Source organism: Mobula birostris, chromosome 3 (genome assembly GCF_030028105.1).
Source record: "Mobula birostris isolate sMobBir1 chromosome 3, sMobBir1.hap1, whole genome shotgun sequence".
Classification (NCBI taxonomy): domain Eukaryota; kingdom Metazoa; phylum Chordata; class Chondrichthyes; order Myliobatiformes; family Myliobatidae; genus Mobula; species Mobula birostris.
Genome location: NC_092372.1, coordinates 86,606,980 through 86,621,538, shown reverse-complemented (window position 1 = coordinate 86,621,538; position 14,559 = coordinate 86,606,980). Strand labels below are relative to the sequence as shown.

The following is a 14,559-nucleotide window of genomic DNA, read 5'->3' as shown; positions in this document are numbered from 1 at the left end:
TGCTGATGATCAGTATATATAAGATTTGCTTGTGCATGAAGTAATAAGTGAGAAATTACCTATTACTTTAAGCTAATTAAGTTTTTGGATGAAATGCCCAAAAACTTATTATTAATGCTTACTTCTCAGTTAATTAATTAAAATCTTTGTTTAAAAACATTAAACTCAATTTAGTCAGGTTACAATTTTATCTTACATAGTTGTTGTTTATTAAAAAATCTTCAATCATCCACCTGGTGCTCATAATGCCAGTAATGGTGTACATTTCCTGTTGTTAGCAAAAGCACTTCACTTGTATTTTTCTTTTGTTGCTATTGGACTTCAGTCATCATATCAAGTTTACAAATTCACCCTCAAAAGGGGTGTGATTTTTAATGACATCATTTTACAGTTAGTACTTTCAATTAAGAACTGGTGAAAAGTGGCATTAACAGAGAGTTATAGAACATGGGAAATAGCTCTTCAGCCCAACAAGTCAATGCTACATATCAACCACCTATTTACACTAACCCTATGTATTTATGTACTTACTTTATTCTCCCCAGAGTCTACCACTCACCTACTCACACTAGGGGCAATTTCCAGTGCCAATTAATCTACTAAACCACATCTTTAGGGTGTGGGAGGAAATTGGAGGACAAGGAGGAAACTTGCATGGTCACCAGACCATGTTAAAACTCCACACAGAATACAGAGGTCAGGATTGAATTGGAATCTCTGGTGGAGTGAGGAATAGTATTCAACAATTATTCCATTGAAAAGAGAGAGAATTTACAGAATTTTATTCAGTATAATCTGAAAATAACAGAGAAATGTGTACTGACTTTCTATCAAAAATTATCCACCATGTATAAATTCTTTACATAAAACATGGCTTCTTTGTGATAAGTTACAATGACTGAAACTTCATTTCAAACTGTTCATTTCTGAGCACTGTTTCATTAAATTATAATTACTTGTGCTGTTTTCTACTTGTATACGGTCACTCTAAAAATTAACCTAGCATCTGTGTTCTGGATTCCAACAGACCTTAAATGTAGCTGCAACAGTCATGGACGGCTTCTATTTGTATATTGTTATGTTTTATTTGTTCTCACTAATCTTCTGTCAGCTTTCTTCTTCATTTGGGATTATTGTCCCCAGTTTCTTTGTAGAACACAACTGGAGAATTAGAAGTACAGCATAATACTACACCATCAGAAGATGTTGCCATAACTTGGAACTTTCCTAATACCCTGAACTTAAAATGAGCAAAAATTAGTACAAGCAATGAGGGCCCAAAGGAATACCTAAAATGCATTATATATTTCTGAATCTCTTCTTTATTACTGCTATTGGGTTTCAATCACACTAAGTTTACAAATTCTTATACATGTTGAAGATCTTGGAGTTGCAACTCATTTAACAATTATGTGCATCATATGCATCAGGTCAGCTTTTCAATTTGTAGTGTGGCATGCCACAAGATACATTAATGGATACGTTTGATTTTGGAGGTTGGAGTTACAGCAACTTTTATGGGCAGAGGTTCATTCAGAAGGAGCAATCAATGAACTGACGTACAAGATCAAAGTGATTTGGATATATCGCAGCAGTGTGCATAGCTAACATATACTCAGTTGGAGACCTAAGGCACAAAGGTTGTTCAAACCCTGTTATGAGTATATATAGAGATATGGTGGACCTCCTAAGAAATGAATAGTCACACTTATCAAGACCCAACTCCAACTTCAAATAATTCTATTATGTTTCACCTTTGGATCCACTTACAATCACAGAGTGCAATGGTAATTAACTCAGAACGTTTCATACAAGGCATTACATTGTTTGAACAACACTGATGTAATTATGATCAACCTCACCCATCCCTCATCCACAAAATTAACCTTTTCCTTCATTTACCAAGAAATAGATTCACATGTATCCTGGAAGTTAGCAATTTCCTCCTTTAACCATATCTTGTCCCAAAATGTGTGCCACTGAACCATTTTATATTAGCAAGGTCCTCTATTCCATTTCTCAATGCCACAACAAATATTTCCAGATTAAAATGATAAAAACCTTGTCCATTATCACTGTCTGATTGCTTTTATTTTGGAAATTACTCAGTGCTTAATATGAGATCAAATTCTACTAAGTGGAGAACTTGAATCAGTTTGAGCGTTCAAAGCTGGTGCAAAGTACTTGAACCTGGGAGGAATAAATTGTTACACTGATTGTAACTGCATGAAATGGACCGAAGACCAGAGTTGCACAGATTTTGAAACAATACGGATATTATATGATAAAAATATCAAAGGAATTTATGGCATAGTTAGCATCCATTTAACCTGGCCATGTTTGCCAAAGAGAACCATTTAATCTTGCTCCTTAGAGCTCACTCCATCATTTTCAGGTAGCCACATCCAGATCTCAGAAATTACTTTGCTATTGTAAGTAGATATAACACTAGTACAGTAAGATGGACTTTTGACCCCACAATCGACCTCTCTATGTTCTTGCAATTTATTGTCTACCTGCTCCGTACTTTCTCTGTAGCTGTTAAACTTTATTCTGCATTGTTATTGTTTTACCTTGTGCTACCTCAATGCATTGTGTAATGATTTAATCTGTATGAACAGTATGCAAAACAAACTTTTTATTTTACCTCAGTACATGTAACATTAATAAACTAATTCCAATTCTATTTTCCATTTAACTCCTCCAATTATTTTAAATTCATGCCCCTTAGTTATTGACCTTACTGCTAAAGGACATAAATGCTCCCTCTTCATTCTTCTGAAGCTTCTATTTTCTTTGTTCTCCTTTATTAACTCTCTTCTCAGCCTTTACAGTCCCAAAGGACCCCACCCTAGCCAGTTTTTCTCATAATCATCCCAGCAACAACCTTGAAAATCGCACCGTACTCTTTTTATTATATTCCTTTAACATCATATCAGGAAATGCACATAGTATTCCAGCTTTACTCATTAATGTTTACTTAGTACTAATACGATCAAATAGCTTGTAGATTAGCCAAGGGAGCTATTGTACATCTTAAATATCCAACCTTATGGACCAATGGTTTGCACCCAAAAGTGCCTGTTCTTCCATATTTCGCAGTGCTCATCTCACATTAACTTGCATGAATGAATATAAAGGAAGGTCAAAAAAAGACAGTAGTTTTGTTTGACATGGTTGAAAACCTGCATCAATCCTTCTGTTCCACCCCTCCCCCAGATGCCTCTAACCTGCATATTTCCTCCAGCAAATTGTTGCTTCAGACTCCAGCATCCTGAGAGTTTGCTATTTAGAGTGCCTTTTGCTTAAGATAATACTACATTTGTCAGGAAGTAAAATGATGTTCATGAGATTGTCTGTACTCCCCCAAAAAAATGCAGAACTTCCTTACAATTATCTAAGCCTTTCTACAGTCTTAACCCTTCCTTCTGTACTTCTTAAGTTTTTCCTTAATATCTTTCACACTAATATCAGCTATTGTGATAAACAGAACATATACATTGCTCTGTTTTATTTCTAGTCAGGCATCTTTCCAATCTCCTCTCCTTGATTTCTCATCTTCAAGTTAATAGCTTTCAATTCTATTCTTCCATATGGTCCCACCTATTTTTCTGCAACATACACAAAATACCAGAGGAGCTCAGCAGGCCAGGCCGACAGCACCTATGGAAAAGAAACACCTATTTTACTCTTTGCTTATCTCATTTTTGGCTGAGTTTTCTCAAGTCTCAATTATAAATATTAAATTTTTTTTAGAATTACCTGGATTATTTTTCATACTTTACCCCATGTTGCTTTGTATTTCTTTCTCAGCCAACTTTTAGTCAGGTTCACTCTATTGACATTCAATAGAACTTCCAATACATGTCTTTTCAAGCTTAGTGAACAGCGAATTTCAATGCAACATCTCATTTCCAAAAATTAAAGCAGAAAATGTATGAAATACTCACACCTAGGAGATCTGACACAACTAGTGAAGAGAGAAAGTGTTCTGACATTTCAGGATGATGATCCATGTGCTGAAGAAAGATCATCGACCTGAAATGTTAACTCTTGTGTCTCTCCCCACAGAAGCTGTTTCACCTGGTTAGTAATTCCAGCATTTTTTGCTTTTATTTTGGATTTCCAGCACCTGCAGTTTTACCTTCTAATTTTCTTTTAACTTCACACCTACTTTTATTTTCCATTACACCTTACTTTTTGTGCTTACCTTCTAAGCATTAGAATCTCCATGTTACTATGAAGGATATGATCCCACTCCCATGCATAATTTTCCTTGGTTTATTTCAACTCTATTAAGGTGCCAATTTTTTTTCAATTTCCTCTGTATATACATTTAAAACACAAAGCTGTTTTATATACTACAAACGCAACACAGGACAGAATTCAGAACTTTCTTCATCCTGAAGGTACTGTATCTTTGGAATCATCCACCAGAGAAAACAGTGGAGTTCAAGACAAAGATAAATAGAATTTTAGATATTAAGAAAATGAAGTGATAAGTAATTAGTGGAGAAAAACTGTGCTGAGGTTAAGGTTAGCCATGATTATTGAACAGCAGAGCAGGTATGAGGGGCTGAATGGCTTCTGTTTATTTTTTTTGTTCTGATCAATGATTCAAATATATTGTGCATTATTTCTATTAGAAAACAAACTCTTCTTCAATCCATTAAAATATTCAATTTTACCATCACAAAAAATTAAAATAAGAAAATTTTAATCTGAATATTCCAGGTAAGGCCTAAAAAAAGTAGTGCTCAGAGTGATTATGCCTCTACATATTTACAAGTTTATTCCAAGACAACAGCTTATAATTCATCTTTCAGCATACATGCACAGAACTTCTGCTACTCCAATTTGAGAAAGTGTAAAGATGTAACTAAAAGCAAAGCTATCTTTAATTCTTACCGCAGAGTGTCTGTCTCCTAATCAGGGATGCATCTTCTCAGCAATTCCCTTGCCACCCCGCTGCTGAAAGCAATGAAACAATGCAGGGTTGGGGGAAGGGGCGGTGGGAGAATAAGGAAGGGAAAGGAGCAAGAAGAGAACAAGGGAGAAGAGAAGAATATCAGGAACAAAGGTGAATGCCATATTTGCTTTGCCACCCAATCTCATATTAAATGAAGTTTTTTTGATCAGGAGATCAGTCTCTATATGGTCAACTTTTGCATAAATACTTCAGAAACACAATGCGAGGCATTGTTTTGAAGTAATTCTTTTAATTTTGCACTGGAAATTCTGCAATTTGATTAACTTTGAAAAAGGATTCTAACTGTTCTCCAAAAAATGCTTGCACCAATATAATAACAAATACAGGCAGATGCAAAAGGAATTATGTCTGATATACGCACATTTATGGAATCTAATTGTGGAACTAGAAAACAGAATCATGGAATGACACAAGATCATTTGAGCCATTGTTTCCGTACTGGATCTTGACAGAACTACCCAATTAATCCCACATCCCTGTTCTTTCTTCACAGCCCTAAACTTTGCCTTTTCAAGTGTTTATTTAACTTTATTATTGAACTTATTTATAGCCATCATATTAAATAATGCATTGCAGAAAACTAGTCGATCTGTAAATGATCTTTCCTTGTGTAACATCTGTTTTGTTTGTCAGTTACCTTAAACATGTACCTTCTGGTTATTTTGAACACCACAATCAATTCCTCTCCTTAATCTTTTCTACTGCAAAGAGGAAACCCCTGTTTATATGAATCTCCCCCATAATTTACATCCCTCATGCATGGTAAAACTGTAATCCACTCTACACCTATGCTCTTCACATTCTGTCTAAAGTTTAATACCTAGAGGTTTGCACAATATTCCAACCAAGACTTTTATGAATTTAACTTTGCTTCCTTGTTTTTATATTCTGTGCCTCTACTTCTAAGATCAAAGATCTTGTATGCATTTTTACCAGTCCGAACAACAAAGACCAACTGTTTGTGCCCTCTTTCAAATAATTCAATTTAGTTAATATTGTTCTCTCACTCTTCCTATCAATATGAACAACTTAACATTTCACTACATTAAATTTCATTGTTCATATACCTGCCAAATTCACAGGCCTATTAACTTCCCATTTATAGTTTAATAATTTTACAGATTTCAAACTTTGAAATTATATAGAACAAAGCATAGGTATTTCCTGTAAATCACATAGAGCAATGGTCCCACTACTCGCCCCTGGGGATATCACTGCATATACTTCAGACTGGAAAAACAAACTATTCTTCTACTTTACGTCACTTAGCGATTAACCGTATAATTCATGACCTCTTACTATCATAGGTTTCATATTTTGAACGTTAATCACAGTGCTCTCACCATATGACTCAAAGAACTAAAGTACATCCTAAGCTTGTCCTTTTTAACAATTATGCTATTCTGGTTGACCAGTAATAGCCAAGTCTGCATTTTGTATTTTTGCACAGGGGTTTCAAGACGTGCCAAGAGCTTTTAAGACTTTCACTTTTACTGTCTTTGGTAACCAAAGATGTATTTTATCAGGCGTAGATGATATTTTTATATTTTGCATTGAAAATCTTTTAAGTATTTCCTTCTACTTTCATTCTTTCAAATTCTCTATTCTTCCTCATCTATGTGTTTCGAACCTACTTCTCTTTTGTGAAGACAGATCTAAACTATTTATTTAACACTTCAGCCATGCCTTCTGCTTTCACAAAGTGGTCACTTGTTCAGTCTCATCTACTAGGGCATCATACAAGTTATTAGAGAAAGATTTTCGGGTTAGCTTTCATAAACACACATGGTTTATCCACTATCTTTCTTAGCAAATCCTTTTTCTTGTTTATTTTTACTTGGAATTATGTTCATGCTCTTATCACCTCAAGGTCAAACACAACAGTATGATCAAACAATCTAGGCTGCTTGTGGAACTGGAATGGAACTCAGTCCTTAGTACCGATTCCATTCTCTTCATGCTTTTTCATTTGACTAAGTTCTACCTGGCAAGTGAAGAAGTACTTGGCTAAAGAAAAATATGAAGAGATTGTTTAGGAGGGTAAAGAATTGGCAAGTGGATTGCAACCCAGAGAAGTGTGAGGAAATGAATTTGGGGGGGGGGCAGGGAGCAAACAAGGCATGGAAATAGATAATAAGTGAGAAGACAATAGTAAGTTGTAGAGAAAGAGCTACATCTGGGAACACACATTTAAAGATCCATGAGGTTGGCCAGTCAATGAAGTCAGGTAGCTCAGATGGAGGGTGATTACGCTAGGGTTGCATAAACCATTAGTTAAGGTACAGCTTTAAGTGTTGTGTACCATTCCAGGCACCAATTTAGAATAAAGTGATAGCATTAGAGAAGGAGTAAAGAAGAATTACAAGGATGCTGTAAGAGCTAGAGGGGACATGTTTTTTGGAACAAATGAAACTGATAGACTTAACAGAGGTGGATATAGCCTAAAAAGGGGGAAAGTACTGTGCTTATTTCTCTTGGGTCAGCTGTTAGTTATTAGGGTGCATACAGTTAAATTAATAGGTAGAAGGATTAGAAGGAAATTAAGTAAATATTTCCTTCATCCAAAGAGCAGTTGGGGTATGAAACACGTTGCGGATCTGGAACTCAAGGCTGAAAGGGTGATGGAGAGGTGAGAAACATTCATCATATGTAAAATGATCCTAAACACTTGAAGAGCTACAACCTACAAGGCTACACACAAAGAATTAAGAAATAGGAGTAACCTAATTGGATTCATTATTGACCTGCATGGACAAAATAGATTAAAGCCTTTGCTCATCCAGCAATACTGTAAATGCATGCTTAGAGCACTTTGGCAAATTCATAGTTGCTTTGAGCTTCTGTAAAACTTTCATCCTGCCAAGTGTCAAAATTCCCTCAATGTCCTCTTATTCTAAAGGCTATAAATTTTATCTGATTGCAATATCCACAATTCTGCTTGTATAGATTTATATTGAAAAAATGAAAGGGACTTACGGGTTAACAAGAGTTTTACATTCCCTCAAGTAATGAAAATAGCGAGGAGACCTTGAATTTCTTGCACTTTTTTCAAAAGACGATATGGATAAACCATATCCTTCAGAAGGAAAATTAAGAATAAGGGCAGATAAAATTAGAGCTAGGCAAAATATGAGAAAGCATGTTCTCACACAGATGATGCTCTTAAAAAGCTACAGATGTAGGGAAAACAAATTTTTAATAGAGTTCAGTAGATTCTACTAGACTGGGGTACCTAATGATTAAGGAGTATGAAGAGATAAATTGAGGTATATATCAGCCATGACTTATTTGAATGGTAGCACAGACACAAGAGACTGAATGGTATGTTTTTGTTTCTGTTCCAATATTAATAAACTCTGTGTGTGTGTGTGTGTGTGTGTGTGTGTGTGTGTGTGTCTATATATATAAATAAAAACAATAAATTGTTTTATACATTCTTCTACCTTCTCAGTACTTAGTTAATAATCAAAAGTACAGTAGTTTTTGTGTAATACTAACCACGCAGGTAGTTATAGACATTCACAGACGTGAACAGCAGCCTATTTCACTGATCCTACTTCAAAATAAAACCACGACATCACTTCAGTACCCACTGCACCCAAGTTTTACTGTACACCATGGAAAGACATTATTTAGACCACTGAGCAACCTGCACGCTCTCAGCCCCAACTACCTGCAAAAGTAAACCAATCAGCTCCATTTCAAAGCCATTTTATCTCCAGAAAAACAAAAATCCCTCAGCTGATCCCAATACAAAATCTTCAAATCTGATAGGAAAATAATTTATATATATCTGCTTCAAAAGCAAATGAAAAACTCCTTGACTAACTGCATACAAAATCATGCATACTGTCGATAATGCTTGCAGTGCAGTGAGATTTGATTGTCAATGTGCTTTAGTTAGTATAACAGGACAACAGAAGAAAAAGAAAACTTTAGTATTAGTCATGTTAAATAATTTCAACTATTAATTTTCTTCTCTTCTGTCTAGTAGGATGCAGAATAAAGAACATGGAAGACACAACTTTACAATCTACTGTACATAAAAAAAACAACAATCACATTTTACTAGTTTTCAATTTTATGTGCAAAAGCATCAAAGTGCTTTACTACAAATTACAACCTATAAACACAATTAAAACAGCTGAAATCTGTACAGATTGAGCATTATTAAACAACACGTCATAGGAAAACAGAATCACAGTAAATGTATAACACCACAAGACATTGTCCAGATAACATTGTTTTCATTAGAAAATATTGTAATAAATAATTCATGAATATAGTGCAATTGATTTATGCATAAATATAACTAATCATCTAAAATCAGTTTTACATTAACCAATTTTTAAAATCAAGGCAGCCACAGAGTTTAGCTATATTACTGTGATAATGGAAATACTGCACTGCAATTTGAAAATAAACAGGTGATAAATCTGTATTTACTATAAACTAAAATTAGTTTTAATAAACATAATATATAATATAAAATTTCCCCATCATCTACCAGAAAATGGTTTTGAACATTACCGAGCAGTAGTTCTAAAAACAGAGGCACTGTTTTGCAATACAAAATTTTTTTCAGAAACATTCTTAAGTACTAAACTTGGTTGTCACGATATTAACATTATGGGGAAATCTAATTAAAAATAGATAGTGGCACAGTAGTCAAACATGTAGTGTTTCAAAAATCTATTTTCCTACCTCTAAAGATAATCAAAAACTTGCGTTTTATACACATTACAAAAGGCTAAGAAGCTCTCATAGATTTAAGAAAAATGTAATATCACTAAATTTATATTATTCAATTCCAAGGCCTTATTTCAATTAATAATGCTAGTAATCTTCTAAAAAAAAGTCCCTATTTTAAATTATGCATTCTCTCCATTCAATCTAAACTGCTTTAAATTGTTGATTATTTTAATATTTTGATTTGAAAATAAGAAATGAAATGGCATTAAAGTGTTTGACTCAAAAACGGTGACAGTTCCTGTTTTTTTAATTGAAGTTATTATAAGACTGACAATGTAAAACAGCATGAAATGATTTAAAGGATTAAGAGAACATTAATTATTCATATTACAAGACAACATAATATCGTGACATCCCTAGTACTAAGCTGGAACCATATTTAAAAGGTATTTTGTAAAGCTTGAACTTAAATTGTGACCAAATTCTAAAAATTATTAAATTAAATAATGCCACTTCTGTTTTTTTTTATGGCAAGTTAGCAGAATGCTGCCATGTCTATACTGCCAAAGCACAATAAGTCCAATCTTTCATAGTATAATGAGAAAAGGTAACTTCGTCTAATCTTTATAATTCTGAATGGCATCTCTTACATCTCTAAAAACCTTCCGTATGAACTACAAAGGTACAACCTTATATCCAAATTCACACAAAAGTATTTTTCTTTTAAATCTTCCCTATTCTAAGTCACAAATTAGAAAACTGGATCATTAGCAACACAAGAGACTTAAATCTGTCCAAAGCTTTTCTTATCTAATCATAGAGACCCTGAATTCAAAAAGCTATTTTCTATTAAATCTATATCAAAATGCAACAGTTGAATTTGGTAGTCTTTCAGTGACAATGCATATGACCAACAAAAACTGAATGAACAGATTAGCTTTGTAAAACTAGAAGAAAAGCAGCTGTTGGTTTTGTATTGAGAATGATGTAAGGATGCAAAAAACTCATTTGTAAAACTAAGCATGTTTAAAGTCTCTGACAAGAAAACACTTAACTTAGCAGCAGGTAAGTTTACAGTTAGCAAATTCCGCCATGGGAGTGTGAAAAATGCAACCTTGATATCATATACTATACCTACATTTTTCATTAAATACAGACTAACAAGAGCAATAAAACATACTATTCTCTTCAGTGCATCTTATGCATCATGCTCTGTACAGTGCTATCAATTTGTTAGTCATTTTGTCCACCTATAGCTTATCCAAGTTTCAATAAAAAGAAGAATTTTTCAAATTTTCAATTTAAGCATCTTGAAATTGGAGCATCAATTCAGGGATTACCTCCCTTCTTAAACTTGCAGCATGTGATATTATACATAGTTTACTCATACAACTAACTATGGTTGGAGGGTACTTAAAAGCTGACTAAAAATGAAAATTTAAACTTTTGTTATGTTTTTAAAGATTGAGCGTGCAGAAGTATCAATCCTTTTAAGCATGGACACAGAAAGATTAATGTCCCATTTTACCGAAATGCCAATTTCATCCACTGTGTTTCCATGCAAGACCGATGGGGGCAGGGTAGAGAGTTGGGGAAAAGAAAAATCTTCTCATGATTGCAGTGAAGTCAGCCAGTGGAAGGCACGGAACTTGAGAGTGGACTGTTGCCTGCAAAGTAGCACATGGTTAAGTGGACTGGGAAAATTACATGGGACAAAAGGAGGAAACGATAGCCTCATGAAAAATAAATAAATAAATATTTTGCCAACAGCACTGAATACTTAGTACAGAACTTTACAGCTCTTTGAAAAAAATGTTTAAACCAGCCAATCTCTTTGTTGGCATTCTCTAATTTTGCACTTTCAAATGTGAAATGTATGTCTGTTTTACTACACAATTTGAAACATACTGTGTAACTTTTACACAATGGCCCAGACTTAAACATAGCACACAATGTGCTCCAACATCTTCATTGATTAAAACATGTTTACATTTATGAATTTACTATACCTTTCAGTTGGCAGGTTGATTTTGTAGTTAAGAATTAAATTTTCTTACTAGTCAGTTTGTTTCTTTTCCTGACTTGGGCTCAGTGAGCCAATCCTATAAATAATGCTATGTTTGACTACTATTTGTGTCTTTCAACCCAATCACTGAAAACATTTATAATGTGGCAATTTTCTTACTACAACTTTTCTAAACACAATCAATTAGTATTATTCTACAAGAGCATTAAGATGAGAACTAGCAAATATGACTGTACTTAAGTATATTCCTTTTGAAGTATAGTCAAATCCCTGCTTGAAATTATGCTTTGCCTGAAGGCCAAAGGGTGGTTTTACAATATTAGTTAAATAGCATTTACTGTATGGTGAGGTCCATCTGAGTTACATCCCTTAGGAGGATTTATGTAGACTTGTTGCTACTTTTGGAGCTGCTTGTCCCTGAATTTGTCATACTGAACAACCCAGCATCTGTTAATCTGAGCTTCTTCTTCGGAGGTGTCTTCAGTGTCCCAGATCGTTCTTTTACTTTGTATTCTAAAGTGCTGTGAGGTACACCATAAATCCCTTGTGCTTTAGAGACACTCATTTTTCCACTCATTACCATTGTAATAGCTTCTTCCAAAATGTCATGATCATATTGCCGATAGCGGCCACGTTTTTTTCGCGGTTGTTTACTGTCTTTTAGGTTAATATGATCCTGACTATCGTTTTCAGATGGCACATCAATTGTGCCATTTTTTACATTAAGACATAGCGGAGAAAGGTCTCCATGCAGTAGGTAGGAATCAACACTAGAACGAGTCAAAGGTAAAGAACATTCAATTTTACTCTGCTTGGGTAGGATAGTTTTGAGTTTTTGAAGAGCTGATCCTTCCAGCAGTGAGGAGGTTTTAGATACCTGGTACATAACATCGAGGAGGCCACAGCTGTCAGACTGGGATTTGGGCACAGAGCTTGCTCGTACCTGAGGAATTTTTAACTGAACAACAGAGCTACTGACAGTTTCGTTATGAAGGTTGTCATCTTTTTCTTTTAGCTGCGTAACCATTCTTTGCAGGGTTAACTGATGGAGGTAACTGGAAGCAGTGGGGAATTTCAACTCTGAGGTTTCTAGATGTGAGAGTTTTCGGTATGCGCTGCATTGATCGGGACTACGTTCTGCCTGAGCTCGAGCCCACAATGCAACTTTTTGTAGAAGAGCATTAGGTTCCCCAAAAGTCTTCGAGAAACAACCTTCTCTGGTGTCTCTTGTTTTACTTTTCAATGGTGCTGCTCCTCCTGATAAGGCTTCCAAATGAAAAAGTAAAGTCTGGTGAGGTATTCCATAAAGTATGGCTGCTTTGTTCATGTCCAATGCCCCTGACTGAATGTCCTTCAAGGCCTTTGAAAGCAAACCATCTGCAAATTCAGCACTTCGTTTCACGTGCTCTTCAGTGTTTTTCTGTAGTCTCCTAGGATGGATGGAATGAAACGATGGTAAGCTGACGCATGAGACTGGCACACAGCTATGGAAGGGTAGGGTCCACTCCTTTATTACAGGCTTGCTTGGGTAACATCACTGCTTCTCTCACTGTTTAAGTCTTTGCGTTCTGGTTGTGATTGCTTAAAGTTGCAATAGGTTACAGTTCTGGTGGACAGTGCAAATGTTTGATTGCACTTCTAAAGCAGTCTCGGCAAAAGCTTTATGTTACAGTTCAATATTTGTGTTAATGTTTCTTGAAGTTGTTATCTCGTGATAGTTGCTTGCAAAACAAAAATACAACTTTCACAGTTTTAGAGCTTCAATTAATGTCCTTTTCAGCTAAGTCCTAAATCAATGTGTTAGTAGAAACGTGACGTTACCGCTAAACAAGTAATAAAAGAGTCAACCCTCTTTTGTTTCCAGGCAGGGTATTGCAATCACAACATGCTAAGATTTTTTTTCCCCAAAATATTGCACAAAACAAAGCACAAGCCACAGTAACACTGCACAATAAAAATTCACAGTGACAATCCAAATGTGACATTTTAGAGCTATTAATTTTAAACACATTCAGATAAACAGATAAGGATGCAATTCTAGTTTTGGCCACATGCCACTGCAGTAAAAAAACATCATTTGTTTTGCACTTTTCATTAAAGAAAGGCACACAAAGTCTTTACAAGTGTTCAAATATTAATAACAATTGTCCTATAAGTACAACTTTCTTTGAGGTTGCTTAGAAATACCTCAAGTGCCAGAAGTGTCAATATAAATTAAATTAGTTACATTAGTGTGTAAATACTAAAGAATACATTACAATTATTTAACAGTAACTTGTATGCTTCTAGCTCAAGGAACTGTAACAACACTAACAGGCATTTCGCTGAAATAATTTTCATGGCTACCTATAATTCAATTGAGTTCAATTTTCCAAATTATAAGATAATGTTTTTAAACGATGATACAAATATTATATTGGCAGTCTTATTAGCTACTGAGTAGAAAGTTGTTACAGGTAATAAGAGCAAGATACAACATGGAGACAGAAACTTCAGCCCACTAAATTCATGCTGATCATCAACCACCATTTATATTAATCCTATTTTATTATCTCCACATTCTATCATTCCCCTCCACCCAGATTCTAACCCTCACCTACACACAAGGGGCAACTAACAATGACTATCAAGCTCACGTCTTTAGAATATAGATGGAAGCAGACCACCTGGAGAAAATTCACAATTTGGCGAGAACATGCAAACTCCACAGACATCATTAAAGGTCAGGATTAAACTCAGATTTCTGGTACTGTGAGGCAGCACCACTGTGCCACTCCACCACACTACACAACAATCAAGCTGGAAAAGCATCCCAACTGCTGGCAATTCTAATTTAAGTTACTTAAAACAT

General features: G+C 34.9%; 1 protein-coding gene across 8 annotated transcripts in view; it reads right to left on the bottom strand.

The window, feature by feature from the left end:
• lcorl (ligand dependent nuclear receptor corepressor-like) overlaps positions 1–14,559 on the bottom strand; it is a 132,984-nt gene that overhangs the window by 32,204 nt on the left and 86,221 nt on the right. The window contains exon 7 of one of the 8 annotated variants that reach the window (XM_072252974.1): positions 4,909–4,968. The exons of 6 other annotated variants lie outside the window; for them this stretch is intronic. In XM_072252974.1, coding sequence (XP_072109075.1) covers positions 4,926–4,968 — 43 coding nt within the window. In that variant the 3' untranslated portion in view covers positions 4,909–4,925. Of the gene's footprint in view, positions 1–4,908; positions 4,969–9,067; positions 13,139–14,559 lie in introns of those variants that run through there. One more of the 8 variants, XM_072252970.1, reaches the window with a different exon arrangement.